This window comes from Dipodomys merriami, unplaced genomic scaffold (genome assembly GCF_024711535.1).
Source record: "Dipodomys merriami isolate MVZ:Mamm:240054 unplaced genomic scaffold, mDipMer1.0.p SCAF_85, whole genome shotgun sequence".
Classification (NCBI taxonomy): Eukaryota; Metazoa; Chordata; class Mammalia; order Rodentia; family Heteromyidae; genus Dipodomys; species Dipodomys merriami.
In genome coordinates, this window is record NW_027206457.1 from 1,956,755 (window position 1) to 1,982,500 (window position 25,746).

General features: G+C 47.1%; 1 protein-coding gene across 2 annotated transcripts in view; it reads right to left on the reverse strand.

The window, feature by feature from the left end:
• Positions 1-580: 580 nt before the first annotated feature.
• Positions 581-25,746, reverse strand: part of Nod2 (nucleotide binding oligomerization domain containing 2) — a 36,760-nt gene continuing 11,594 nt past the window's right edge. Inside the window, exons 3-12 of one of the 2 annotated variants that reach the window (XM_070011967.1) lie at positions 23,066-23,171; positions 19,371-21,183; positions 14,350-14,433; positions 14,032-14,115; positions 10,966-11,049; positions 9,424-9,507; positions 8,881-8,964; positions 6,702-6,785; positions 3,476-3,559; positions 581-2,189 (exon numbers count right to left, since the gene is read on the reverse strand). In XM_070011967.1, coding sequence (XP_069868068.1) covers positions 2,117-2,189; positions 3,476-3,559; positions 6,702-6,785; positions 8,881-8,964; positions 9,424-9,507; positions 10,966-11,049; positions 14,032-14,115; positions 14,350-14,433; positions 19,371-21,183; positions 23,066-23,171 — 2,580 coding nt within the window. In that variant the 3' untranslated portion in view covers positions 581-2,116. Of the gene's footprint in view, positions 2,190-3,474; positions 3,560-6,690; positions 6,786-8,880; positions 8,965-9,423; positions 9,508-10,965; positions 11,050-14,031; positions 14,116-14,349; positions 14,434-19,370; positions 21,184-23,065; positions 23,172-25,746 lie in introns of those variants that run through there. The other variant, XM_070011968.1, reaches the window with a different exon arrangement.

Here is a 25,746-nt window from a genome sequence, read left to right on the forward strand (position 1 = left end):
AACTGCTTACCGCATGGCAGCCAGGAAGCAAGAGAGGTGGAGGGCGGGGTTCCTGATATGAACCTAACTTCCTTCCACTAGGCTTCACTTCCTAAAGGCTTCACCATCTCCCAGTAGCACGCAGGCCAGGATCAAGCCTTCAATACATAGGACTTTGATGGACATTTCAAAACCAAATTAGGGCAATTTCCTTCCTAACACTTACTGCAATGGACACGTGTGCATGGGGCATGCATATGTATTTTAATATATTAGTTTTCTGCCTGCCTTCCCCTCTATGCACCTTCAGAGGCACCAAGACACTATACCTGCTTTGTTCATCTACTGATTGGCCATAACATAACTGATTAATAAGTCATTGATGAAGATGAATTTACAACCCATTATGGTGCTCTGCAAATAGGCTTGTGTGTTTTCCTTTCAGAGAAAGCAGATCAGCCTCTCCCTTCCTCCTGATCATCTATACTAGAAAGAATAGTCCAACCAAGACAAAGCCCAATAACAAAGAGTGCCACAGACAGGCTCACATTAGGAGCCCAGGGACATGCGACAGCATTTATTGAGCCAGATGCTCACAAAAACCTTTCAAGGAAGCAAGAGTCCACCACAGGCCAGCAGTCACCTGAGCCCTTGCTCATTAAATATAGCTAAGAATGATCTCAGTAAGGCCTGCACAGGAGGTTGCTGGCAGAGGAAAGCTGAACACAAACCTTCTCCATCCTTCTCCTGTTAAAAGATTCCTGGAGCCACATGGGGAGACTTGAGAAAAGACCCAGAGGCCTTTCCACATTTGCCATAGTCTCTCAGCCCAGGCACTGCGGGCTCCTCCTGCACAGCTTAAAACTTCACGCTGGTTAGACTTTTCTATGCTGAAGCCAAATGTGTTCTGATTGCCAGCCTATTTCTGAGAACTGCTTTTGCCTTAAGCAGTAAATTATCTGGTTGAACACCCCCCAAAATTCAAGTAGAACATTGTGCTTTAAAATTTGACAAGCTTAAGGAATATTTTTAAATGTTTGATCACAATGAAGAAAGCTGGGAATTCGATAAGCATTTTTCTTCTGTATAATTTGTGCTATAAAGTTCACAGGCATGTTTTCTACAAAATACCAACTCGAGAGAATAAAACAAATATTCACCAGTTTTCACACATAAATAAGATTTAAAGTAGTAACATCTGCAGAGCACATAACAGTTTACAAAGGTTTTGACCTACATTATTTGGAAAAATCCAGAAAGACATTTACTCCGAAGGAGGAGCTTGGTTTTGTCCCCATGTAAACTTCTAATCCCCAGCTAATATATCCCAGTGCATTCTGTCACAAGTGAAATATCATTATTGCTTTATGGTTGTGTTTCAGAAGTCTGTTGTCAAAGTTCAGTTCATAGGCATCAGCCGGAGGCCTAATAGGGCTGTTTGAAATGCTGGCCCAGATTAATTTTAAAAAGCTGCCTTTGGACATGTTGCTGCTTCCAAAGGCTTAACTGGAGAGTAATTGATTTCACTGGAAATAAAATGTCCATGTGTGATCTCTGCTGGAGTGTGGTCACATTTTTCTTGCAAATCTAGAATGTCTAAGGGACAAAATGCTGTTGTGTTTCTCCTTCCAACAACGTTTTAAGCACCAGCAAGGAGAGCAGGGTAACTGTATGACCTGAATGCCAGGGTTAGGATGCTGCTGGGCCTCAGGCAGAAGTGGAAGAACCAGGAAAGAATAGATGCTTTTGGTGTGAGTCCAGGCTACGACAGATGGCCTGAGTCGGATGTGGCTGAGAACTAAGAGCGCCTCCTGAGACATCTCGGGGCACCTTTCATGAGGGTCCAGGTTTCTAAACCAACAGGCATTTATGGGTCCCCTTGTCTTCCCTTCCCCAGCAGCCCCTCTGTGCATTTTATCCATGGTCTGGGAAGAACTTGATGTCAGAAGCGGGTTTGGGAAAAGTTGATTCTAGAGGGTCCTGAAGAGCCTTCAGTCAGAGTAAGATGACCTGCATTGCTCCCAGAAAATAAATCCAATCCTCAGCAGGACAAGGCATTGGCCAGATATCCAGCTTCCAGAGTCCAAACCCACAGATAGCTCACAAACAAAGTGAGATGAATGTCAGCCCAGAAACATCAAAGCAAGAGTCTGGAGTCTGTGTGGCTGAGCATCTCCGTTTCCTCTGGAGAGAAAGTGTTCCCTCGGAGCCTGCAGAGACAAAGTGAACAAAATTAGAACAGGTCTTTCAAAGGGAAGCTGCTCCTTTTAAACCTATGCCTGGGAGGGGCTGGCCCTTGGGCCTAGCTACAAGCGAGGAATGATGAATGTGATGCTGTTTTTAACCCTCTGTCCCCAGAGCAGTTCATGAATTATTGCCCATGATGAACAAGATGCAGTGACCTGGCAGAAAGACTACAACACTAGGCCCAACGGGGCATATACTCCCCAAGGCTGGTCAATCTTTTTTTTCAGGCAACAACCAAATCTGTCAAGAATGCAAGGATCAAGTTCTGACACCCAGCCCCATCGATGAGGACATCACAGCCCTTAAATATCAACCTGAGGCTGGCTGTTCCCTGAACACAGAATGTGACATTTCTTAAGATTGTGCAATGATTTAAAAACAACCCTCTTGAACCTTTGTTCTGCTGACTTCACGGGCTATGGACTTGTTAAATCATACCAAAAGCAAAAGCTTTCCAGCCCTGGGGACAGTTGAGAGTTTTTGTTTTGAATTTCAACACAAATTTGTTCTTACCTTGATATACTTTCTGAGGAAGACACAGGTCTATCTATAAGCTTAAAACAAGGGTCACAGGCTCTCATGGAGAGGCAGACAAAAGGTATCATCTGCATCTCCCATTGTTTTGGATCCTGGAGGTTCTATAGGGTGGAGATCATGACACAGCATGGCCACACCTGTATCATTAAAAGCTATAGTCTTTCATAGACTTAAAGCAAACTAACATCAAGTCACAAAGATTTACACTCATTTCCAGGGACTTCAAATAATAAATAGAAAGGATTTCTTTACTTTAACTCACAAGTGAGTGTTACTATATGTTTCGAGCAATATATACCAATATTTAAAAACTTATATTTCCTGTTCAGAATTGTATTTCAGACTAGGTATGAGGGCACATGACTCTGTGTAATTCCCATACTTGGAAGGCAGAGACAGATTTTGAATTTGAGGCCAGCCTGCCTAGGCTACATTGGAAGACTGTCACAAAGCAGGAGGGCGGGAGCTATATTCTTTTCATTCTCCCATTCTTTGATACCTACATACCCTGTTGCTTAAAATAGAAAAAAAAAAAAAAACTCCTGGTTTTAAGTAGAAGAACCATTCTCTGCTTGGAGACCTGATGTCTCTCTTCCCAGCCAGAGATCCGGATTCATCACATGCAGAAGGGATGCGGCCATTTCTCTCATCCCTCACCCCATTTCATAGATAGGAAAAAAATGAGGCTCAAAGAGGTCACCAGGAGCCTTACCAGACTTCCAGGATGGTGGTGTTCATCTGGAGGGCCTGCAGGAGAGCTTCTGCACCCAGGTGGGTGATGCCATTGTTAGATAGCCTAAAGAAGAAGAGGGAATGGAAGGCTTCAGGTATAGAAGCCTACGGCAGCCACCTATCCCTAGACATGTTCCTCTCCTGACTGAGATTTCCAAGGAGCACCTCTACAAAGACTCAGAACCTTCTGTGAAGCGAACGTTCTTGCTTCCATTTAGATGATTACTGCTTCCACCTAGATGACTGAATTAGGCAGCCCCTCCCTTAAGGATAAAACTATAGGGTCATGGTAAGATATCTGAAGGTTAGTTCCAGAATCCCAGAGATCAAATCCAACCTCTTCCTCTTCCTTTTGTTATCTCAAATTTCCCCACCTGTAAAATGGTTCTAAGAAATATATACCTTATGGAGTATTGAACATTGAACAAAAAACTGCCTAAATCAGCACAGTATCTAATGAACAGGAGATAATCAATGGATAGATTGTTTTTGTTGGGGGGCCTATGGGGGTGCACAGGGACACAGGCTAGAGACAACAGGAGGCTGGGACAGGAGGGAAAAGATGAGCCATGATCAGTGAGGGCAGAAGAGCCCAGTATTTCCCATGCTGCCTTTTGCTTACAGCTTTGCTTTCTGGTAACTTCTGGTGCCTGCCCTCCCCCTCCTTGCCATGCCAAAAAGGTCTTACAGCTATGTCAACCACCAGCGTGTACTAAAGTTTCCTTCTGTGCCAGCTCTTTGCCTATATTCTGCCAGTGAATGTTCACAGCTCCATGAAGAGGGGTAATTAGTACCCCTATTTACACTCAGCAACTAAGGTGCTTGAGCAAGGAAAGACAGCTGGCAGTGGGGGAACCAGGGTGCAGATCATCTGGCCCCAATCCCAGATGCTCACAACACTTGGCAGAGATGATGCTGGGAAAATGAGACAGTCTCTCTCTCTCTCTCTGTCTCTCTCTGTACATACATGTATGCAGCTGAGATTTTATGGGGAAACAGTGAAGGAGAATGAAGTCCAGATGCTGAATAGGTGGCTGATGGCAAGATAGGGTGGTACACCCCTCCCCTTCGTCAGTTGAGTGCCTGGCCTCCTCAGTTGGGATTGAGTAGAGGTGGGGTAGCTGTCACAGTAAGAAAGGACAAATTTGCTATATCTAAACCTGGAAATCAAGGCCCAACCATGGCCAAAGGCCCCCAGAGAGCAAAGCGAACATCTAGCTTGGACAAAGCGAGGCTCCCCAGCCTGCTTGCACTCAAGTGAGGCCCTGTGGAAGTGTTTTCTCCAAACATTGGCAACTCCCTAGCCTGCAAAGCACCACAAACACACATTGCCAGCGCGGATGACAATCTGGCAGCAAGGCCAGAGGCAGCTGTCCGCCTGTCTCTGAAGACAAGTATATTCTTTGGGCTATATTTGTCAGGGCAGATGCCACCTTCCTCTAGCCAAAGAAGTCACTGCTGATGGGTGCCCCCAGTCCCCGAGAGAGACGTTTGCCTCAGTCTCTGGGTGTACAGACATAAGTCCGGCAGTCTCGCATCTTTCATCCCTGTCCCTGTGGCACAGGCCCCTGGACCTTGAGTCTACCAGAAGAAGCCACAGCATGGCCTCCATCATCTCTGGCCCAGGCTGCTTTCAGCCCTCAACTCCTACATCCACAGGGCCATGATCTCTGCCCTTTAACCTCCCTGCTGCCATCAGCTTACTCCAAGCTGCCCTCTTCTCTCACCTGGGTCTCCCACTTACTTTCTGTTTCTACTGGGCCATTCTCCAGGCTTTGGCTTTCAGAATAAGAATGACCTTCCTATGATATAGAGCTGTCACGACTGATTGATTGATTTTGGTGGTGGGGGCAGCAGTAAGGTTTGAGCTCAGGGCCCTGTACTTGCTAGGCAGGTACTCTACCATTGAAGTTATGCTCCTGGTTCTTGGCATTCTATGATTTTTCAGCTAGGATCTCATGACTTTCTCTGGGCTGGCCTGAGCCATAATCCTCCTACTTGCTTTGTTCAAAGCTGGGATCACAGGTGCTCACCACCATACCTGGCTTAGTTTGTTCAGATGGAGGCGAGGTCTCACTGTTAACCTAAGCTGGTCTCAAACTATGATCCTATTGACCTCCACCTCCACTTTCAGCTTTTTGGTGGCTATTTGAAGATTAGAGTCTCATGGGCTTTCCTGCCCAGACTGGCTTTGAACCACAACCTTCAGATCTCAGCCTCCTGAGTAGCTAAGATTACAGGTGTTACCTACCAGTGCCCAACAAGAGACATTTCTTTTTTTGGGGGGGGGTCTGGTCGTGGGGCCTGAACTCTGGGCCTGGGCACTGTCCCTCAGCATTTCAGCTCAAGGTTAGCACTCTACCACTTGAGCCATAGCGCCACTTCCGGCTTTTTTCTTTTTTTGCTTACCTTGTGCTGAGGAATCAAACCCAGGACCTCATGCATGCAAGGCAAGAGCTCTACCACTGAGCCACCTTCCCAGCCCCAAGAGACATTTCTTATAGAGATACATTAGTGGTTTGTAAATGAATGCATGAATGTCAACAAAGGGTACACTTGTAAATACAGGCAAGTGACCACATCTGCAGTCCAGATGCAGATCAGCCAGGAGCCTCCTTCCTGAGCAGTGGTGGCCAGGAACAAAGAGAGACACCCTGCCAGCCACACAGTGGGGTGCAGTTGGCAACCTGCCCATCCCTGTTCTTTCAGCTTACTCTTCCAACTCAAGAGTTGCATGCTGGCAGACTTCCCACACTTTGTCTGGAGCCTTTATGACAATAGAATGGTGGATGTGAGCTGAAACTTACCCAGTGACCATCAGGTCTGCAGGAGAATTTTCCCCACAGAGTTCCCTGCACCACAGAGGTTGGGCACTTGGAGATCCAGGTCTATTGTTTGGGTAGTAACTAGGTACGTGTGAAGTTGGATGCTAGAAGCCTCATCCACGTGGAACTCCAGCTTCCTTCAGGGCTCACTGACTCAGGATCGCCTCACTGGTGACCTTCCTTTCCTGACTGTGTCCTACTATTATAGTGGCCCCACACTTCCTGGGGCCACCTCTCACCACTGGCTGCCTCGTGTAATGCATTCCTCCCCTCCAAGACCAACACATGTTGCTTTCATCTTTATCTGGGCTGAGAAGCTGCCCTGAGCTCTGCTTCAGAACCCAGCTCCCAAGACCTGGCTCCTGCTTACAGGGTCCTTACTTCAGGACTCTCAAACTCGAATTTCTCTTCAGTCCTTCGGCAAGCCAACACACTCCTTCATCCCCGATATGGTTCTCCTCCAGACTGACAAGAACAGAGAGAAAATCAGGCAGATCTGATAACACTTACAGTGGAAGATGTCAGTAATGGTTTTCCTATGTTCTCCATTCCCCACCCCCCATTTTGAAAATCCAAGCTTACAGATATATTATCATTCTTAATTCCAGGACATCTGTGCAAGGAATTCACTCCAAAGCGCTACTACGTAAAATACCCGTCATCCCCAGTTAGCCAATTTCCTTGTTTTTGTTTTTCATATTACTGGAAAGCTCATTTCTTTTCAGACAGCCATGTGCTGGATGACAAACAAAACAAAACAAAGAAAACCACCTACATTTCCCCCTCCACTGCAGCCAGGGTTAGCCAAGTGAAATTGATATATGGAAATTTGACAGCTGCTGCTTACAGCAATGCTTTTTAAAGGACAGGACCCTGTTGACCTATACCTTTAGCCCTTTTCAGATATACAAAGTAGATCCCAGAATACAGAAGTAGTAGTTAAGAGAAGCAGCCATCTTGTGATAATGAGGCAATCTGCCATGAGGAGAACTGAAGGCCTTGGTAGTCTTTTGTAGACACCATAACAGCTCCACACTGCTGAAGCCTAATGCAATGTTAAATTAGACTAAATTGGCTAGAAGCTGCTTTCACGTGCTCCTATGCAGCAAACTACAACCTAATTTAATATCTAAACAAACTGTGACCTAACTAAGATTATATTCTGGTAAAAAATAGCTAAGTCTCAGCCAGTCATAGGTTGCCAACTCTTCACATCATGCCCAAATAAGGCCAATGAGGAGCTGTAACCAATCAGACTGTTTCTGAATATCAAGTCCTTTTTCTGTCTGTCAATACCACCTGCCTACATTGCTATGTGGGGCACTCTGAACCTAACCTGGCTCTGAGTGCTGCCCGTTCGTGAAACTTCTTGGCTCAAATAAACGCTGCTAATTTTAATTTGTCTGAAGTTTTTATTTTAACAGTAACCATAAGTGGCACACTCATGGTGAGGTGCTTCTCTATCAAGAAATGATCCAGTCAGGATATAATCAATGACAATTCAGCACCAAAGACCCCTGCCAATAGCCAGTACCCACCTGTAGTATCTGCTTTGTAGCAGATAATGTTTCTCTGCTTCCTAGAAATATCAAGCAGTCTGCACCTTCTCTCCCTGATATATCTAGAATCTGAAAGATGTCCCTGGAATGGAAGACCCTACAAGCAGCATCTAAAAGAGGATAAGTTTGGAATCTGCTTCAGGTCAACAGTAGAAGCACAAATCAGGGGTCATCTTTCAGTACCCCCATATTCCATTTATTTTTCAAAGTGACTTTGGTTTAAATACTCAGGGGTCTTAGGTACTCAAACGCACTTTGAAAAATCAAAATGTCCTTAATAGTAGTAGTCAGAGGACTAGTAGAAATTGTTGTCATAGCACCAGCAACTGTAGCAGTAAGCTTGCCACAGTTACAATTTAATACTTAAGAACTGACACATATGCCAAGCTATATTAAGTCCTTCACAAGCACTACCTTACCTAACTCTCACAAATGTCTTTTTATAGTTAGAAACAGTCTTATTTTACAGGTAAGAAACCTGAAATTCAGAAATTGTTATTTAGCTTGCCAAAGATCACAGCTTGTGTAAATCCAAAGCCTGTGATCTCCACCATTATATCATATGCAGGCAATAAACAAACCAACAAAACAATAAATATAATTACATTAACCCTAGGCTCTATAAGCTTCATATGACAAAGGACAAAAAAAAGACAAAATCAATCACTCAGCCTTCCACCTTTCTCTTATCTACATAGCTGCTCCCATTGATGAGGTCGAAGTCAAAGACAGGCAATTAACATCACTCCAGTGATCCTATCTATTCAGGAAGCTGAAAGCTGATGATCACAATTCTGAGTCAGTCCAGGCAGACAAATCTGTGAGTGAGACACTTATCTCCAATTAACCAGCAAAAAGCTGGAAGTGGAGGTATGGTTCAAGTGGTAGAGAGCCAGCCTTGAGCTGGAAAGACCACTGCAAGGGCAGAAGGCCCTGAGTTCTAACCCCAGTACCAGATGTTTCCTGCCTCCCCCCGGAGCAGGGGAATCTCACAAACTTACCAGAGCTCTTCTAATGCTATGTTCTTCTCCAACATGAGTGCTAAGGCTTGGGCACCCACACTGCCAATGTTGTTCCCCACCAGGCTGACATAATCATGGAACAATAAAAAAAAACAAAACATGTTAGAGCAGGGGAGACCTTGAAGGTAGAGATAAACTTACCTACGATAGGCAAAATAAATGGCACACTCATCACCACCCTCCCAGTGTGCTTCATTCAGATATTACTAATAGATTTCAGTGCTTTTTAAGACCAGGAACAGTCTTTGGAATTAATCCTTAGGGCAAAATGTGACTGACAAAGCTCAAGATCCTCAAGTTGCAGGCAAGACTCTAATGAGGGAGGAGTCACTCCTAAAGTCACTCAGACATTCTCAAGTTTCCTGACTCTAAACCCAATGGTCTTTCTCACCCTACTGCATAATACACCAGGAGGCATATTGGAAATGAAGTTCAACAACCCTCAAAATACTGCCACATCCCTCCCCCCTCCCTCCTCTCCTGGTTCTTCCTGTAATTATTCAGTACAAACCTGCAGCTTACCTAAGCCACGTCAGACTCCGGTGATCTGTTAAGGCTTCAGCCAGGGCTTGGGCACCTTTGTCACCTACACTGTTGCCCCAGAACCTGAAAGGGCCAGCAGAGGCCACAAAGAGTATATATGAGCACCTACTGCGTGTTCTACATGCTGTTCTCTGCAGCCCCAGTGCAAAGGACTGGACAATCCATTTTGGATAAGTCTGATAGGGCCACAGGGGCCCCAGCAAAGTGGTCCTGTTACCGTCTTTGATGTGGGATAGCCAGACTTCACTGAGACTTTTTAGTAGCTTTAAACCACAGACTTACTAATGGGGTCCCATCTACCTCATACCCTCAAGGACTGGAAATTCTCAATAGCAATTCACATGACTGTGACTTTTTCTTTCCTGACATATACCAGATTTTCTTCCTGGTAGCTCTAAGTTTGTAATTACCTAGGGATCACACAGAACAAGTCTAACTCTTCTCTCACAAGATAACTCCCTATCTTTTACTGATTCTTAAAATATCCAGTTCTTCATAGTGTCCAGCTCCTCCACATTCTGGGTCCTCCTCTCTGACCCACTGTAAGTTGGAAAGATCCCTTTTGTAAAGGTGGAGCCAGCACATAGCTTCCAATCCAGCTGCTTGTAAGTGAGACAGCGCATGGCTTGCTTGCTGCACTTCTTTGACTCCTCAGGCTATGTGTAAACATTGCTCTATGCTCTGTGGATGGGGCGCTGTAATTGCAGAAACAAACTGGGAACAACCTAAGCAGGCATCCCTAGGTGACATTAAATAATTAAGGGCATCCAAGTGGTGGAATACTATGCAGCTATTCCTCACAAAACGAGGGCACAGTGGTGGCTCTTGAATCAGCCTGAAGACAGTGAAAAGCTCTGCCACAAGACAGTCCTACTCCTGGTTTACACTGAGCTTTTAGGCAACCTCCCTGCCATGGAAGTGAGTTAACTACCTGGGCCTTAGGGTTTTCTCTCTACAGTCTTGGGATTCTGAAAGTCCCACTTCTTGTCAAATGGGAGTGGCTTGCACAGGACAGGAAAGGGACTGCTGGGGGTGACATGGGTGAAAACTTAGGGTATAGACAGAGACAGGTTCCCCTTTGCTGTCCTGCTGGATGTGGGTCCTTCCTTTTGACTGGCTTGGATTCTCTCATTTCCCTAGTAGTGGGCAGTAGCTCTGAACAATCGAGAACAGCCCCTCCCATTCCAGATCCTTTCTCATCTTCTTCCTCATCCTTCCCCACCTCATCCTTCGTTTGGCCAGGGATTCTGGCTTGAGTACAGCTGACTGCAGTCTGGTGGGGTTCTTCAGAAATGCAGAGTAGTTCTAAGCCACAGCCTGGTTCTCAGCAGCCTCAAGCTCTAGAGGTCTTCAGACCCCCAGGGCAAGGCCCTCACCACCCCTACCCTGCCATGTTGAACTTCTGGTTTATCAAGTGAAGACACCAGCATGGAGGCAGCTAAGAGTCACTCATTCTCTACCCACCTGATCCTCCTTCAAACTGCCTCCCTGTAGGCCCCTTTGCCCTGAGCCCCAGCCTACCCGAGGAACTGCAGGGAGGTGTTGTCTTTGAGGCCTTGGGCCAGCACCTGGGCTCCTGTAGCTGTGATGTAGTTATTGCCAAGCCTGGAAGGAGGATAAAGCAGGGTGAGAGAGCACAGCCACAGGCAGGGTATGAGTGGGACAGGGCCTTGGGTCCAGAGCCCTCTCCCACAGTGAGGCCACTGTGTATCTTTGAGCTTACAGACAGCTCCCACCACTTCAACCCCGTGGTCCACCAGTGAAGGCTAAGTGTGAACGGCTTGTTTTACAAAGCATACCAGTCTGGACAGGAGCCACAGTAGGGAGCTATTGTGGGAGCTTGGTGTCTGAAAGGAACCCAGATGACTTAAGATTTCCTCTTAACCTCTTTCCCCTTACCCTCAGCCATCCTCAGTCTACACCCCAGAATGCACTGCATGAACTTCCCAGATCTACAGTCGCCACAAGGCACATTTTACCTCTGCTGGGAGCAGCGGGCAGTGGGGAGAGGGAAGGAAGCAAGGGAAGGAAGGCTCTAGGGACAGCCAAATCCAGCCACCTCTGTGAGTTCAGAAAAGAGTTGTTAGTGGAACTCAGGGCCTGGATGCTCGCCCTTAGCTTTGTCACTCAAGGCTGGTGCTCTATCACTTTTGCTAGTTAATTGGAGATAAGAGTCACATGGACCATGGTTTCCCTTATTTGCAATATCTAGTATATGTATGAGTCAAGCAGATAAGGTCAGATAATGTGATGTCAGGAAAATGAACCCTTAGATGTGTATTTTAATGTTTTTTCTTTCATGCATGTGTCTCTAACGCATTTATAAGATTATCTCTTTGTTGCTTTGTATGTCCCTCCCCCACAGTATAACCCCTGCTTTCACTATATTTTATGTCAGTATAACTTGTGGAGGAGATGGGGAAAAACCAGTTGTTTAAGGATACAGGTGGACCTGTTGCAACAATGAGAAGTACAAGTTGTCATGTCCAAAATGAGCTTTACAACGTCGGTGTGGGGGGGGGGGAGGAGAAGGATGGGGAGTGGAGGGGGAGGGGGGAGGCTGGGAAGTGATGTGAAGGGTAAACAAAGGAGGAGGCTGCAGTGCTTGGTAAGAAATGTATGCATTATCCTGCCCATGCAATTGTAACCCCTCTGTACAGTATGTTCACAAATAAAATAAAATAAAACTTAAAAAAAAAAAAAGAGTCACATGGACTTTCCTGCCAGGGCTGGCTTCAAATAGAGATCCTCAGATCTCAGCCTCCTGAGTGGCTAGGATTACAGGTGTGAGCCACCAGTGCCTGTGAAGGGCTTTAAGCCCCTCTGGTTTACATGAGAAGGCATGTGACACCGTGGGAATGCACCTGAAACACTTCCAACCACATTTCCCTGAGGTGACCACAAGCAAGGCATGCTAGGTTCTGGAAATTAACATCGAGGTCTTGCAGCAAGACTTGCTTGCTGCAGACTGCCCCAGCAGCAGAGGACCTCACCCAAGACTCTGGGGGTCTGACTAGGCAAAGTGGGCTTGAGGGTGCCCCAATGGCCTTGCAACTTCTCAAGCTGCATCAAAGCCTAGAGTGCTTCCTCTCCACTCTCCTTCCTTCCCTGCTTTTCTCCTTCACTCGGGGCCTAACACCCTAGTTCCTCCAGCTCCCTTCCCTTGTTTCCCCTCACAAGCATTTCCCCCAATACATTTGTTGCACATCTAATCCGTTGTGGACTAAAACAGGGATAACAAGCTGTGAGCTTATATAATTTACCCACGATCCTTCAGTCCCTGAGCCGACTATATAAAGAACAGCCTGGACTGCACCAGCTCCTCATGCATGCTAACTCAATTCATCAAATTCATCTCCACAACAACCTATAAGATGGCTATAATTATGATCCTCAGAGGCAGAAACACTCGGCTGGTCAAGGTCTGTCCAAGAAAGCTCATGAGGATTCAAATCACAGGCGTTTCTAGACTCCAAACCCTCACCGTGGGCAGCCTCTCTCCCAAAGCCCTGGTTCCCAAGTCTGACCAGGTACTGGCCACAAACTGAGGCCTCCAATTCTGAATCCACCACCCTTATGATCCCCACAGCTCTCCCTGGTTGGACAGGCCAGGTGAGTCTCAGAGAGCAAGTGATAGTGAAAGAACAGACTCTTTTGTACATAATGGAACCTTGGCCTGGGACTCTGCAACCTCGGATGAGCCTGAGCTATGTGGCCAAATTAAACATGACAGCTCCCCAAACCCAGTCCAGCATCTGAGAAGAACAAATAGAAGTGATTCAGTTACTGCATTACAAATCTCTGTAAGAGACAGGGGGAAAATGGAGGGGAGATGGGAAAGGAATTGAAAGAAGAATAGGAAGAATAGGAAGAATAGGAAGAAGAAGAAGAAGAAGAAGAAGAAGAAGAAGAAGAAGAAGAAGAAGAAGAAGAAGAGGAGGAGGAGGAGGAGGAGGAGGAGGAGGAGGAGGAGGAGGAGGAGGAGGAGGAGGAGGAGGAGGAGGAGGAGGAGGAGGAGGAGGAGGAGGAGGAGGAGGAGGAGGAGGAGGAGGAGGAGGAGGAGGAGAGCAAAGGAAGGAAGATGAAGAGAAGTGAGGGGAAGGGAGGGAAGGGGAGGAGTGGGGAGAGGAGGTCTCAGAGGGACTAGCTGGGAGGCATTTAAGGGCATCTGGTAGGATAGAGACTAGTGAGACCAGCAGGTTCTGGAGCAGAACAGCAGACTTCTGGAATAGAAGTGCAAACCTTGTCTATTCCGCATGGTAAAAGGAGCTTGGGAGAGCATCCCAGCAATTGAATGCCACAGCTGTGGTGGTAAATGACTACTAGGCCTCCCACAGCAGGACATATTCAGTGTTCATCAGTAACCCGGACAGCCTGACACTCATAGCCACGGGAAAGGCCTGGAAACTCCTTTTTTGCCTTAGAGCTAAAGTTCTAGCAGGCAGGAAATCCTGATGCTCAGGAAATCCCCCTCAAAGCTAGAGAGTCCTACATGTAGTCAGGGATCACAGGCCAAGCAAGGCAGACCTCAGTGGAGACCAGATGACACTGATTCCTCTGTGGGGATTGGGGAAACCCAGAGCTCACCTCAATGCCAAGAAGTTCTGTTTGGACGCAAGGAGCCTGGCCAGGGAACCCGCACAGCCATCAGTCAACTTGTTGTTGAACAAACTGTTAAATTTCAGAAGAGAGAGGATATGGTGACAAGGCATGTGGCCAGGGAGGACAGATACCCACGAGTGTCCATTCTCTCTTCCATTCTGTCCTCCCAGGAGCCACCCTACCCTCTCTAGCCAGGCAATACTGTAGCCCAGCTCATTACCCACTCATTTGGCCCAGCAACACAGCCAAAAAAATTAGACTTGAGGACACCGGACCCAGTGTCCACAGCTCAGGCCTACTTACGCTAACTTCTGTAGCTGTTCACAGTGAAGAGCATGTTCAATGAGCTGGCAGATGCCTCGGTCTGAGATATTGTTATCTCGTAAACTAAAAACATAAACAACCAAATAAATAAGTAAACAAGACAGCAGAAATTTGATTAAAAATAAGTGCTAGCCTCTCTGCTTCTGGAAATGACCACAAGGTCAGGATAACCCCAGAAAGGAAGGAGATGGTCAGTATCAGAAGCTGATCATGTAGAGGACAGTCCAAAGAGTGGGGGACCTAGAACTTTGAAGAACACTGGATCACATTTCAGGCCCTGTTCCCATCTGTGTTAAAGGCAACAATCATCACAGCAGTATCACAAAGGATCCAAAGATATGGCCCATGGGGGAGATGCATCTGGAACCAGGTAGGCCACCACTGGGATACCTGTCATCACCATTTTCTAGCAAGTAGTAGATGGTAGACCAGTTAGATGAGAGTGACCAAAACTTTGGGAGCATACATGTAGTTGTGGTTAGCTGGGCCCTACTGGCTTTCACTGCTGCAGGCTACATCCTGCAGAGCAACCCCTTCCAACAAGCCTCCAGGGGGCACCATTTCCAAATCTCACCTGGTCAGCTAAAAGTTTTTCATATAGATATAGACAGACAGACAGACAGATAGATATTTGCCAGGCTCCTTCCCAATACTGGTGATTCCATACCTGTAGACCTATTCCAGACTCAGGAATCTGTTTATTTTAACTGCATGCACATGACTCTTTATTTTCAGGCACTTGGGAGGCTATAAGTGGTCAGCCATCAGCTGACCATTGGCAGGCCATTTACTATGTGCTGGTCCCTCTATCCACAAGAAGGAATGATGGCATTGCCACCAGCACTGGGCTGTGCACATAGCTAGATGCTCCCAGAGCATCTAGCACATGGTCAGAGTATTCATGGACACTCACAGGCATAGTGCATTTTATATTCCTGACCTAGGCACTTCCCTAGATACTGCTCAACAGTAATATTATGTAATCCTCACCATAGCCCATGTGGGAGGTGCTTCTATAATGTGAAGAAACTGAGACTGAAACAGGTAAAGTAACTTGGCTGAAGTGCCTCAGCACCAACAGGGTTGAGCCCAGATAGTATGGCTGCGAATCTCAGCCTTAACCAGAGCTCCATGCAGTCACCGTATCACCTTTCGGGGGCCCTCATGATCCATGGTTTGCAGATTGCAGGTTGTATGACTTGTTCATAGGTCATAAAACCAATTTGGGAAGTCTTGAGCAGTATTTTAAAAACTGAAATAGAAGACAAGAAGAGAGTAGAGCATATCCAAGTTAATTAGGGAAATCATTCACCAAGCTTTGTTTCAATCCCACACACCATGTGTCTGGTCCTCTGACTTGCTGTCTCTTGCTCTCTCTCACACTGTAAGTGACAGTGGAAACTTTGAAACCTATCACCCTAAAGGCAGAGAGCCAGGTCTAAAGAAACCTGCATAGGGGCACTTTGCATTTGTAGTTTTATAGCGGTTGAGGATTTTGGTTGGCATGGAAACGTGGAGTGGGAGCAATGTAGCCTGGCACTGTGGGGGAGGAGCCCATCTTCCTTCCTCCTCCCTCTTTCAATCTCTGTGTGTATGTGTGTGTGTGTGTGTGTGTGTGTACATGTGTTTGCGCATGCGTCTGTGTGCTGCCTATCTCATTTATCACACACACACACACACACAATGCCCACAGCAACCTCATGGTTGTGCACAAAATAAAGAGCAGGAGAACTCAGTCAAGGACAAACTGTTGTGTCAGTAAGCATTTGTAACAAAATACCTAAGACAATTAATTTGTAAAAAGAAAAGGTTCATTTTGGAGATTCCAGTCCATGGTCCATAGATCCAATTGTTTTGGGACGTATGGTAAGGCACATATCACAGTGGAAGTGTCTGAAGAAACAGCCTGTATCCTAAGGTCGAGATGAGAAGGAAGAGGCCTGGATCTCATGATTCCTTTCAAGGGCATGCTTCCAATAACCTAAAGACTTACCACAGGTCCTACTCCTGATGATGCCACCCTGGAGATCAAGTCTTTATCTCATGGACCTTCATGGGATGCTATACAAACCATAGAAAAGTGAATGGAAAAACCAAGCTGATTCCTTTAGAATACTTGTTCTCACCGTGAGAACTAGAATGAATACCTATACTAGAATCAACAGCAACACTGTCAGCCTGGACCACTAAATCTACTGAACAGGAATTCCTGAGAGAAGTCCCCAGAATGGTTGCATATTGCAGTCAAAGTTCCAGGCTAGAAACAGGCTGGCTTCCCCTCTCTCTCTGAATAGAAGAGAAAGCCAGCTTCCTGCAGCTCTTTTGCATACCATGGAATGACAAGAACATTCATAATTGAGGAGAGGGGATCCAGGCAAGAATGCAGGGGTGTCTGACCTCTTGGGACTCAAGGATTCCTTTGAGAACTGGTCTGATCTTAGCTACACAGAAAGCTGAGATCTGAGGATTGCTGTTCAAAGTTAGCTGGGGCAGAAAAGTTCACTGGCACAAAAGCACTTTATTTCCAATTAACCAGTTTAAAAAAAAAAAAAGCTGGACTGGACGTATAGCTTCAGTAGTAATGTGCCAGCCTCAAACAAGAAAACCTAGTGAGAAGATAAAGCCCCAAGTTCAAGGCCCCATACTGGCATGTACGTGTGTGTACACCACACCCCCAACACCCACAGACTAAGGGCCCAATACAAAGAAAATACACATTCAATTTCCATCCAAATAGCTTCAACACAGACCCAAGCAAGGTAAAACCTTACTTCCCAAGAGAATGAACCAGTAAGCTGACCTCCATTTTCCATTTGCCTGTCCAGATCTATACTCCCCACACTCTCTCCACACTCCCCCTCTCTCCATGCTTGCGCTCTCTCCTGGACTTTGATCCTAAGAAGCTGCTGCCCATTTCCCTTCCAAAACAATAGCAAGCAGCCTGCTCCCTCCCCACGTAGTTCAGTGAACTTCAGGGAAGGGAGAGAGAGAACCAGGCTTTCTTCCCCTAGATGCCACGATCTCAGGCTGCAGGAGCCAGGCTTCCACTCAGCTAGTAAGTGCTCCCCATCCCCCTACTCCTCAGGCCACTTCTACCTGGCAGGAACCCCAGGGCCCTGGGCCCTTCCTCTGTGTCCTTCCTAACTCATGGCCTCATCGCTGTAGGCAGTCAGTCCCTTTCATGGACTCTCCCGTTTAAGTGTCATCTATTTCCTTCAAGACCCCAGTGAAGACATTCACGTTTCTATTATATACTAAACGCATATAGGAACTATGCATATTTAACACCATATTATGTCATAAACTTATGACATCAATGTTAGTGTTACCAAGGCCACTGCACCATTTCAGGTAGATCTCCATGTGCCTGTTTCATGCTGCTTGGTCACAGAGAAGATCTACCATTTAATACATTCAAGCCTTTCCTTTGCTCAAGGCCAATCAAGGTTATCTGGAAAGCCTCAAGAGGCTGTGAATAGGGGTGTGTGTGTGTGTGTGTGTGTGTGTGTGTGTGTGTGTGTAGGTGTGTGTATAGGTGTGTGTGTGTGTGTGTGTACTCGCACACATGCACCTGACAGCCCTAGGGCTTGAACTCAGAACTCAGGCTAGTGCTTTAACCATTTGAGCAAGAGCTCCATTTCCAGCTTTTTGGTGGTTAAGTGGAGATTAGAGTGTCACAGGCATTCTTGCCTGGGCTGACTTTGAATCATGATTCTCAGATCTCAGCTTCCTGAGTAGCTAGGATTACAGGCGTGAGCCCCCAGCATCTGGCAGCTGTGAATAGATTTTTAACTGTCATCTATAACTTCCCCTTTCTAACTGGTCTAGATAGGCAGCAGGACATCCCCTCCCAAAGTCTGGAAAGGAAGTTGGGGGGCTGATGCTGGTCAACAAAAATCCTCTGTCCTTACTTGCTTCAAGGTGTGGGAAAACGCCCACATGTTCAAAGACCCAGGAAATTCAATGTGCAAACCCTCACATTTCCATCCTAGGGGCAGAAAGCATGGGAAACGGTAAAAGGGAGAGATTCCCCAACTACTTTCTATCTCCTAAGTTCTAGGGGAGGAGGGAGTTGGTCATGAGGCTTGAACTCAGGATCTGGGTGCTGTCCCTGAACATGCTTGCTCAAAACTAGCACTCTACCACTTGAGCCACAGCTTCACCTTCAGTTCTTGAGTGGTCAACTGGAGATATGAGTCTCATGGGGACTTTTCTGCCTGGGCTGACTTTGATCCATGATCCTCAGATCTCAGCCTCCTGAGTAGCTGAGATTACAGGCATGAGCTCTGGTTGGGATTTTAAAGACTGATGGGGCATAAGTCATCTCTGATGACTCTTAAGATCTCTGAGACCTCAAGATTTTTCTAGAGCTGTTGAAGTGCATCCATAGACAGGTTCCCTGCCAGGACCAGAGAGTTTTTAAACCCACACTTGAGTCAGGCACTGGTGGCTCACAGCTGTAATCCTAGTTACTCAAGAGGCTGAGATATGAGTATCAGAGTTTAAAGCCAGCCTGGGCAGAAAAGTCCATGAGACTCTTATCTCCAATAAATTGCTCAGAAAAAGCTGAAAGTGGCTCAACTGGTAGAGTGCTAGCCTTGCTCAAAAGAAGCTTGGGAACAGTGTCCAGGACCTGGGTTCAATCCCCAGGACTTGCAAAAACTAAAAGTAAATTTAAAAATAAACAACCCACATTTGCCATTTCCTGTGTGACTCAGGACAAGTTATTTCATTTCTCTGAGCCTCAACTCAAGGATGGTAACAAGGGCTAATAACATCTCTGCTGACAGCCCAGAGATATGTTCATTCTGGAAAGTATAGTACAGAGCCTAGCACACAGGACATTCAAAGAACACTACACTGGCTATCACTATCTTACATGGAAACTAAGAATAGGAGGGCAGTGGTTGGCAGAGCTGGAGTTTCCAGACTTCTGATCTCAACTGGCTTTGATCGTGGCCTTTCCCATAAGCCTGGGCAACAATACCCAGAACACTCACTAGAGAGCTTTGCAGACACTGAGACAGGGCAGCAGCTGTTCCACACCAATGTCTCCCACAGAATTATGGTCCAGCTGCAGGGCTATGGGCCGCCGGAGGTGCCGTAGCACAAAGGCCAGGGCAGCGCACTCGGCTGGACCCACACTGCAAAATGTCAACTTGAGATGCCCGATGTCCAGCCCACGCACAGCCTCCCGTGCCAGCCGCTCCTCCTGCATCTCATATAGGCTCCTGATGAGCCAGACAAACCCAGGCATGGCATGCATGCTCTTGGCCTCACCAGGCACTGCTGGCGGGATGGAATGGAAATGCTTGCGGAGGCTTCGAGCCAGACACTGGCGGGCACAGGCATGGCACCGGAGCAGGGCCTTCTCAGATGCCTGACACTGGGCCAATAGGGGCCGGTGCTCCTGGGACAACAGGCCTGCAAGGAAGGCTGCTGTGATGTGCAGGTTGTGAGGCTCGGCCTTCTTCAGCAGAGCCAACTCGCCGTCTTCCCTGTTCCTGGAGCTCTGGACACACAGCCTGAGCCGCACCCTAGCCGGCGGTAAGCTGCCTGTCTGGTGGCAACTGAAGAGATGTTTAAATGAAGCTGCTGGTGTGTCAGCACTAAGCACCAAGTAGAAGGCTGCAAAGAAACACTGGAAAGTAATGTGCAGGAATTCCAGGGGTGCTGCACTCCCTGGCACACTTTGGGCACGCACCAGGAAGCCAAGAGAAATGTCTTCAGAATCTACCTGTGCTGCCTGGAGCTGCTGGGCTGAGAACACATAGCGGCACATGGCTAGACCCCAGAGAGCCAGGCGGCCCAGGTGCATCAGGGTGGGGAGCCGGCCTTGAAGGAGACCTGGGCCCAGGCCATGGGAGGCGGAGTCTGGCAGGGAGGCATGCAGCAGGAAATGCTGCAGGATCAAAAGGTACATGTCGGTGGTGGTCCTCGGGGACCCCCCTTTATGCAACAGCAGTTCCTGGTGGCACTTGGACACCATCCAGGAGAAGACAGGGAGGTGGCACAGGCCATGCAGGGCTGAGGTAGACTGTAGCAGCTGGATGAGGTGGTCTGCCACGCCAGGCTCACGGTGATGTTTCCTTAGGTACAGCCTGATGGCTTCTTCTGAGAAGCCCCTAATTTGGTACTCGGTGCGCACAAACTTCCTGAGCAGGGCTGACACTGCATCTGGACGGCTGGTTAGGACCTTGCGGGCATTCTTCAGCAGATTGCCCTGCAGAAGGTTGAAAAGCAGAATCTGAACTGATGCGGGATCATGTGGAGAGCAGTGACGCTCTTGGTCTGTGAATCTGAACTTGAACTCATCAAAACCATCAAAGGTCAACAGGACACGGTGAGGTTGGTCAAGCAGAAACTGGAAGATATCCTGTTGGCCAGCATCAGGCCAACAGCAGTGTTCAAAGAGTAGTGTTCTTAAGGATAGTGGCTTGGCCACGCACTGCAGCTGCCGGCAGCTGAATGGGAAGACAAAGAGAAATTCCTGGAAGTCTTGCCCTGTAGCCCAGAGCAGATGCAGCCGCTGCAGGAGAGTGCTCTTGCCACTGCCTGCCTCGCCCACCACAAGCACCGTGTCTGCATCTTTATTAAGGTAGCTGTGGGTGCTGAAGAGCTCCTCCAGGCCTAAGGTGGCAGGGCTCTTCTGTGATGGTCCAGTCATGCCCACCTCTGTTCTGATCTCCAGGATATTCTCTGTGTATACATCCTCCAGGCAAAGATTCTCTGTCCCATCATAAGTACTGAGAAAGCGAGACTGAGCAGACACTGTAGTCCTCAGCTTGGATATGTATTTCTGACACTCAGCAGCTGCAAGACAGAAGAGCTGAATGAATGGAGACAGAGGACGAGATGGAACCTGGTTAATCAGGGTGGGGGCTACCTGGGGGAATAGCATGCTACTGCTGGGCAGAGAGGAGCCCAGGGCCAATCTGGCCCTGGCTCCTTCACTGATATAGCTGTTGGCTTTGAGAACACACACAGAATCTTCTGAAGCCTTGATTTCCTCCCCATTGCTTGAGGAAAAGAAGTAGTCAAAGCCATGTGCCAGTGACTCATGCCTATAATCCTAGCTACTCAGGAGGCTGAGATCTGAGGACTGCAGTTCAAAGCCAACCCGGACAGGAAAGTCGATGAGATTCTATCTCCAATTAACCAGCCTTGAGTGAAAAAGCTAAGGGACGGCCCAGGCCATGAGTTAGAGCCCCAGTACTAGTGTGTGGAAACCAGTTCATGCATGTTTCAGTTCTCCTTTCAAGAAAACAGGGAAGTGTTGACCCAGAGTCCCAGACTGGGACTTCAGCATGGTGGTTAAGCCCATTTGTTTTCAACTCAGAGGCCACCAGGGACTTCCCACACAGAGAGCTCTCCACTCACTGTAGCACTGGCAGAGCCATGCAAAACAGGTATTCTGCAACCATGTGTTTTCTTTCTTTTATGGGACAGAGTCTTGTTATGTTGTCAAATTGACCTCCTTAGCCAAGCAATCCCCAAGTAGCTAGGGCTACAGGCATGTTTCACCACAGCCAGGGTGGGGCACCTCTCTTGCTCCCAGAGCTGGTGATATTGCCCCTCCTCCCCCTGCTGGATATCCAGCATCAGAAGACACAGATTTTCCTTTTCAAACCCTGATTTCTAGTACAAGTCTACAGCCATTACCAATAGTAATATCCTTAAAAAATTCATTGTAAAGAAAAACATATGTTGTCACCGTTAGAAGTATATTTTGGCTTGGCCCATGGCATTGTGTTGCAATGCCTCTGTAGACATCTATGCTTAATGATATCATCAGCAAATGTTCACCAAGGTCTGTGTCAGGCACTGTGCAGCAATACCTATATCCTGTTCTTGGATAAGATGGCCCACATTGAGCGCCACTCCCAGGGCTCCAGCCATCCAGCCCACAGGCTTGCTTGATGCCCAGAGGGCAGGACCCAGGGTAAGTCCATCACCACATCAGGCCCATAGTTAAGGGGCTCCAGCACCTATGAACGTCCCCTTCAGTGGTGTGGGAACAAGACTCAAAAAAGTGCCACGTTTGCATCTAGTTTTAGAAAGTGCCAATTTCTTCTTCCAAGAGACAAACAGTATAGGTGGGGGATGTCAGACCTATCTTCCCATACTTCACCATTCAAACTGTCTGCCCAGTTTCCATGTCCATAAGGTGGGAACAACCCCTACTTCTCAGGGCAGAGAATGTGGTAAAGCACCCAGCAGGACAGAATGCCTGGTGTGCCCCAGTTCTGCTAACCAAGCCTCATCACCTCTTCAGTTGGGCTGTGACCAGGGACACACAGTCCACTTGGTTCTTGAGTTTCTGATCATGAGTTGCTTAACTTCAGAGATCAAGAGATTCCAACCCTGACTCCTCAGTATATCTGTATCTTTAAGGTACAGCTGATGAGAACTTAATAGTAAGAAGCACAGGTGGCGCATGTTCTTCCTGTGGAGGATTCAGGGATCAGCAACCATGCAGGCAGGGAGAGCTGACACGAATGCTTCCATCCTCATGGTCCACACAGCAGCCTAATGAGCCAGGTGGCTGTGTTAACCTTATAAGGAGGAAATGGAGTCTCAGGGAGTTTATGCAGTCATATATGGAACTCTGTGCTGGTGTGTGCTTTGTTCTTTAATCACAAATCTGTGTGGACTTCCTTTCCTTCTGTATTAACAGAGAGGAACACCTACATACCCTCAAAAGGCAGGGACCGTGGGATTGGCAACTCCTGAACATGTTCCAGAAGGAAAGCAGCCAATCCATTTGCCTTCACTGCAGCAAGATCTAGTAGCCTTCTTGCCTATGGGAAAAGCAAAGGCCACAGTTAATTCAGAAAGGCTGGTGGAGTGGTACGGGAGCGCTCCCCACAAGTACAGGCAAAGCCTCCCTAAACCTGAAAAGCCGAAATCCAAAAGTCTCCAAAATCCAAAACCATGGGTCCAAAAGCATAAAATTCAAAGCCGTGAAACTTAAGTTTCACATACAGAATTATTTGAAATCTTGCATAAAATTACCTTCAGTCTGTTTGCATAAGGTGTATAGGAAACATAAATTAATTTTGTTTAAACTTGTAATAAGATGTTCATTAGGGGCTGGGAAGGTGGCTCAGTGGTAGAGCGCTTGCCTTGCATGCATGAGGCCCTGGGTTCGATTCCTCAGCACCACATAAGCAAAAAGAAAAAAGCGCTGTGGCTCAAGTGGTAGAGCACTAGCCTTGAGCTGAAGAGCTGAGGGACAGCACCCAGGCCCAGAGTTCAGGTCCCATGACTGGACCCCCACCCCCACCCCCCCAAAAAAAGCTGTTCATTACACATATGCACATATTCTAAACTTTGAAGGAAAAAAATCTGAAACACTTGTGGTCCAAGGATTTAGTATGAAGGACATTTAATCTGTACTACAATACCTTAACATCTCTTTCCATCACAATAAAATGCCAGAAAACCAAGCAACCAAACACCTGAGTTTAAGGCAGCTGATAGAGTATTGGATAATGAAATGAGCACACTTCTAACCTGATTCTCTCTCAAAACCCACCAAAGAGTGGGTAAAAAGTAAGATGAAGGCTGGGTGCTGGTGACTTATACCTATAATCCTAGCTGTTTGGAGGCTGAGATCTAATGAAGGTTCAATGCCAGACCTGGAAGGCAAGCCTACAAGACTCTTATCTCCAATTAACTACTGAAAAGATAGACATGGAACTGTGGCTCAAGTGGTCAATTGCCAGCCTTGAGCAAAAAGGCTAAAAGACAGTATCCAGGCCCTGAGTTCAAGCCCCAGTACACACACATACACACACACACACACACACACACACACACACACACACACACACACACACACCACACACACACACACACACACACACACACACACACACCACTGAAAGAGAGAAAAAGAGAGAGGGAGAGAGAGAGAGAACCAAATGAGAGAAATAATGAGCATATAAACCTACAACCTGCAAGGATAGTAGAAATTACTCTGGAAGCTGAAAATCACATGGGAAAGAAGCAGATGTCCCAAGACTCAGGGACCTGAATACTTGAACAAGGTCTCTGCTCTGCTCACACCACATCTTCATCTCAAAACTGAACTGCTCCCCTCACTCCAGGACTCACACACTTGTTTCAGAAGTCTCCTCCTCCCCCACCCCCACCCCCAGTCTGCTGACACTATAGCCTTCCTCATACCAGCTAATGCCACTCCATCTTTTCAGCAGCTCAGCCCAGAGTTCTTGAGTCATCCTTGAAGCTCTACCTCTGCAATACAGAGCAAGTCCCACTGGCTTCACATACCAAGTACAACCAGAACTGCTCTGTCCAATTTGAAACAGACTGCAAACTATGAGCCGGTGGCTCACACCTGTAATCCTAGCTTCTCAAGAGGTTGAGATGTGAGGATCACAGTTTGAGCAGACCAACCTGTGAGGCTCTTACCTCCAATTAACCAGCAAAAATCTGAAAGTGGAGCTGTGATTCAAATGATAAGAGCACCAGCCTTGAGCAAAAAAAGCCAAGCAATACTATAGAACCCTAAGTTCAAGCCCCAGTACTGCACATACATACACACAAGTGTGCTCATGCACACACACACACACACACACACACACACACACACACACACACACACACACACACACACACACACATATATGATGGACTTAATCCTATATTCTATTTAACTAAAGATATTGTCAATTCAATATGGAATCAATATAAAGTGAGCAAGATACGTTACATTCATTCTTGGGAGTTAAGAAACAGCTGGTGTGTGTGATGTTCTCTCCAGGGCTCTACAGCCACACATGGTATGGCCAGTGTACACATATACTTGATGTAGTGACAGGGCTCTGTCACGGCTAACCACCTGCTCTGCTGCTCTGTTGCCTCCAGCCATCATCACAACACCAGGAAAACTGCTGCCTCCCCATCTCCCTGCTGGGTCCCTGCCCCCATGGTCTATTCGCACCACCACAGCCCAAACGTAATCCTTCACAAATAGGTCAGACCACCCTGTTATAAATGCCCCAGTGTGTCCTCATTTCTTCAGAGTCAAAGGTCTAATCCAGTAGTAAACTTTAAGGCCCCAAACTGACAAAATCCCCATTACATTTATGACATCAACTCCTCTTCCTCTTCCCCTCACTCCCTCTACTCAGCATAGCTTTCTGTTCCTAAATAGACTGAGCATGCCCTTCCCTACTTCTGTGCCTTTGTGCAGCTGTCCTGCCCTGCCCCCCTCCCCCCACCAGCCCACAGCTCTTCTCCTTCAGGTCTTTTCATAAATCTATCTTCTGGATGAAATAACTCTCATGATTCTATTCAAAATTGGGTCACTGCACTGGGTACCAGTGGCTCATGCCTATAATCCTAGCC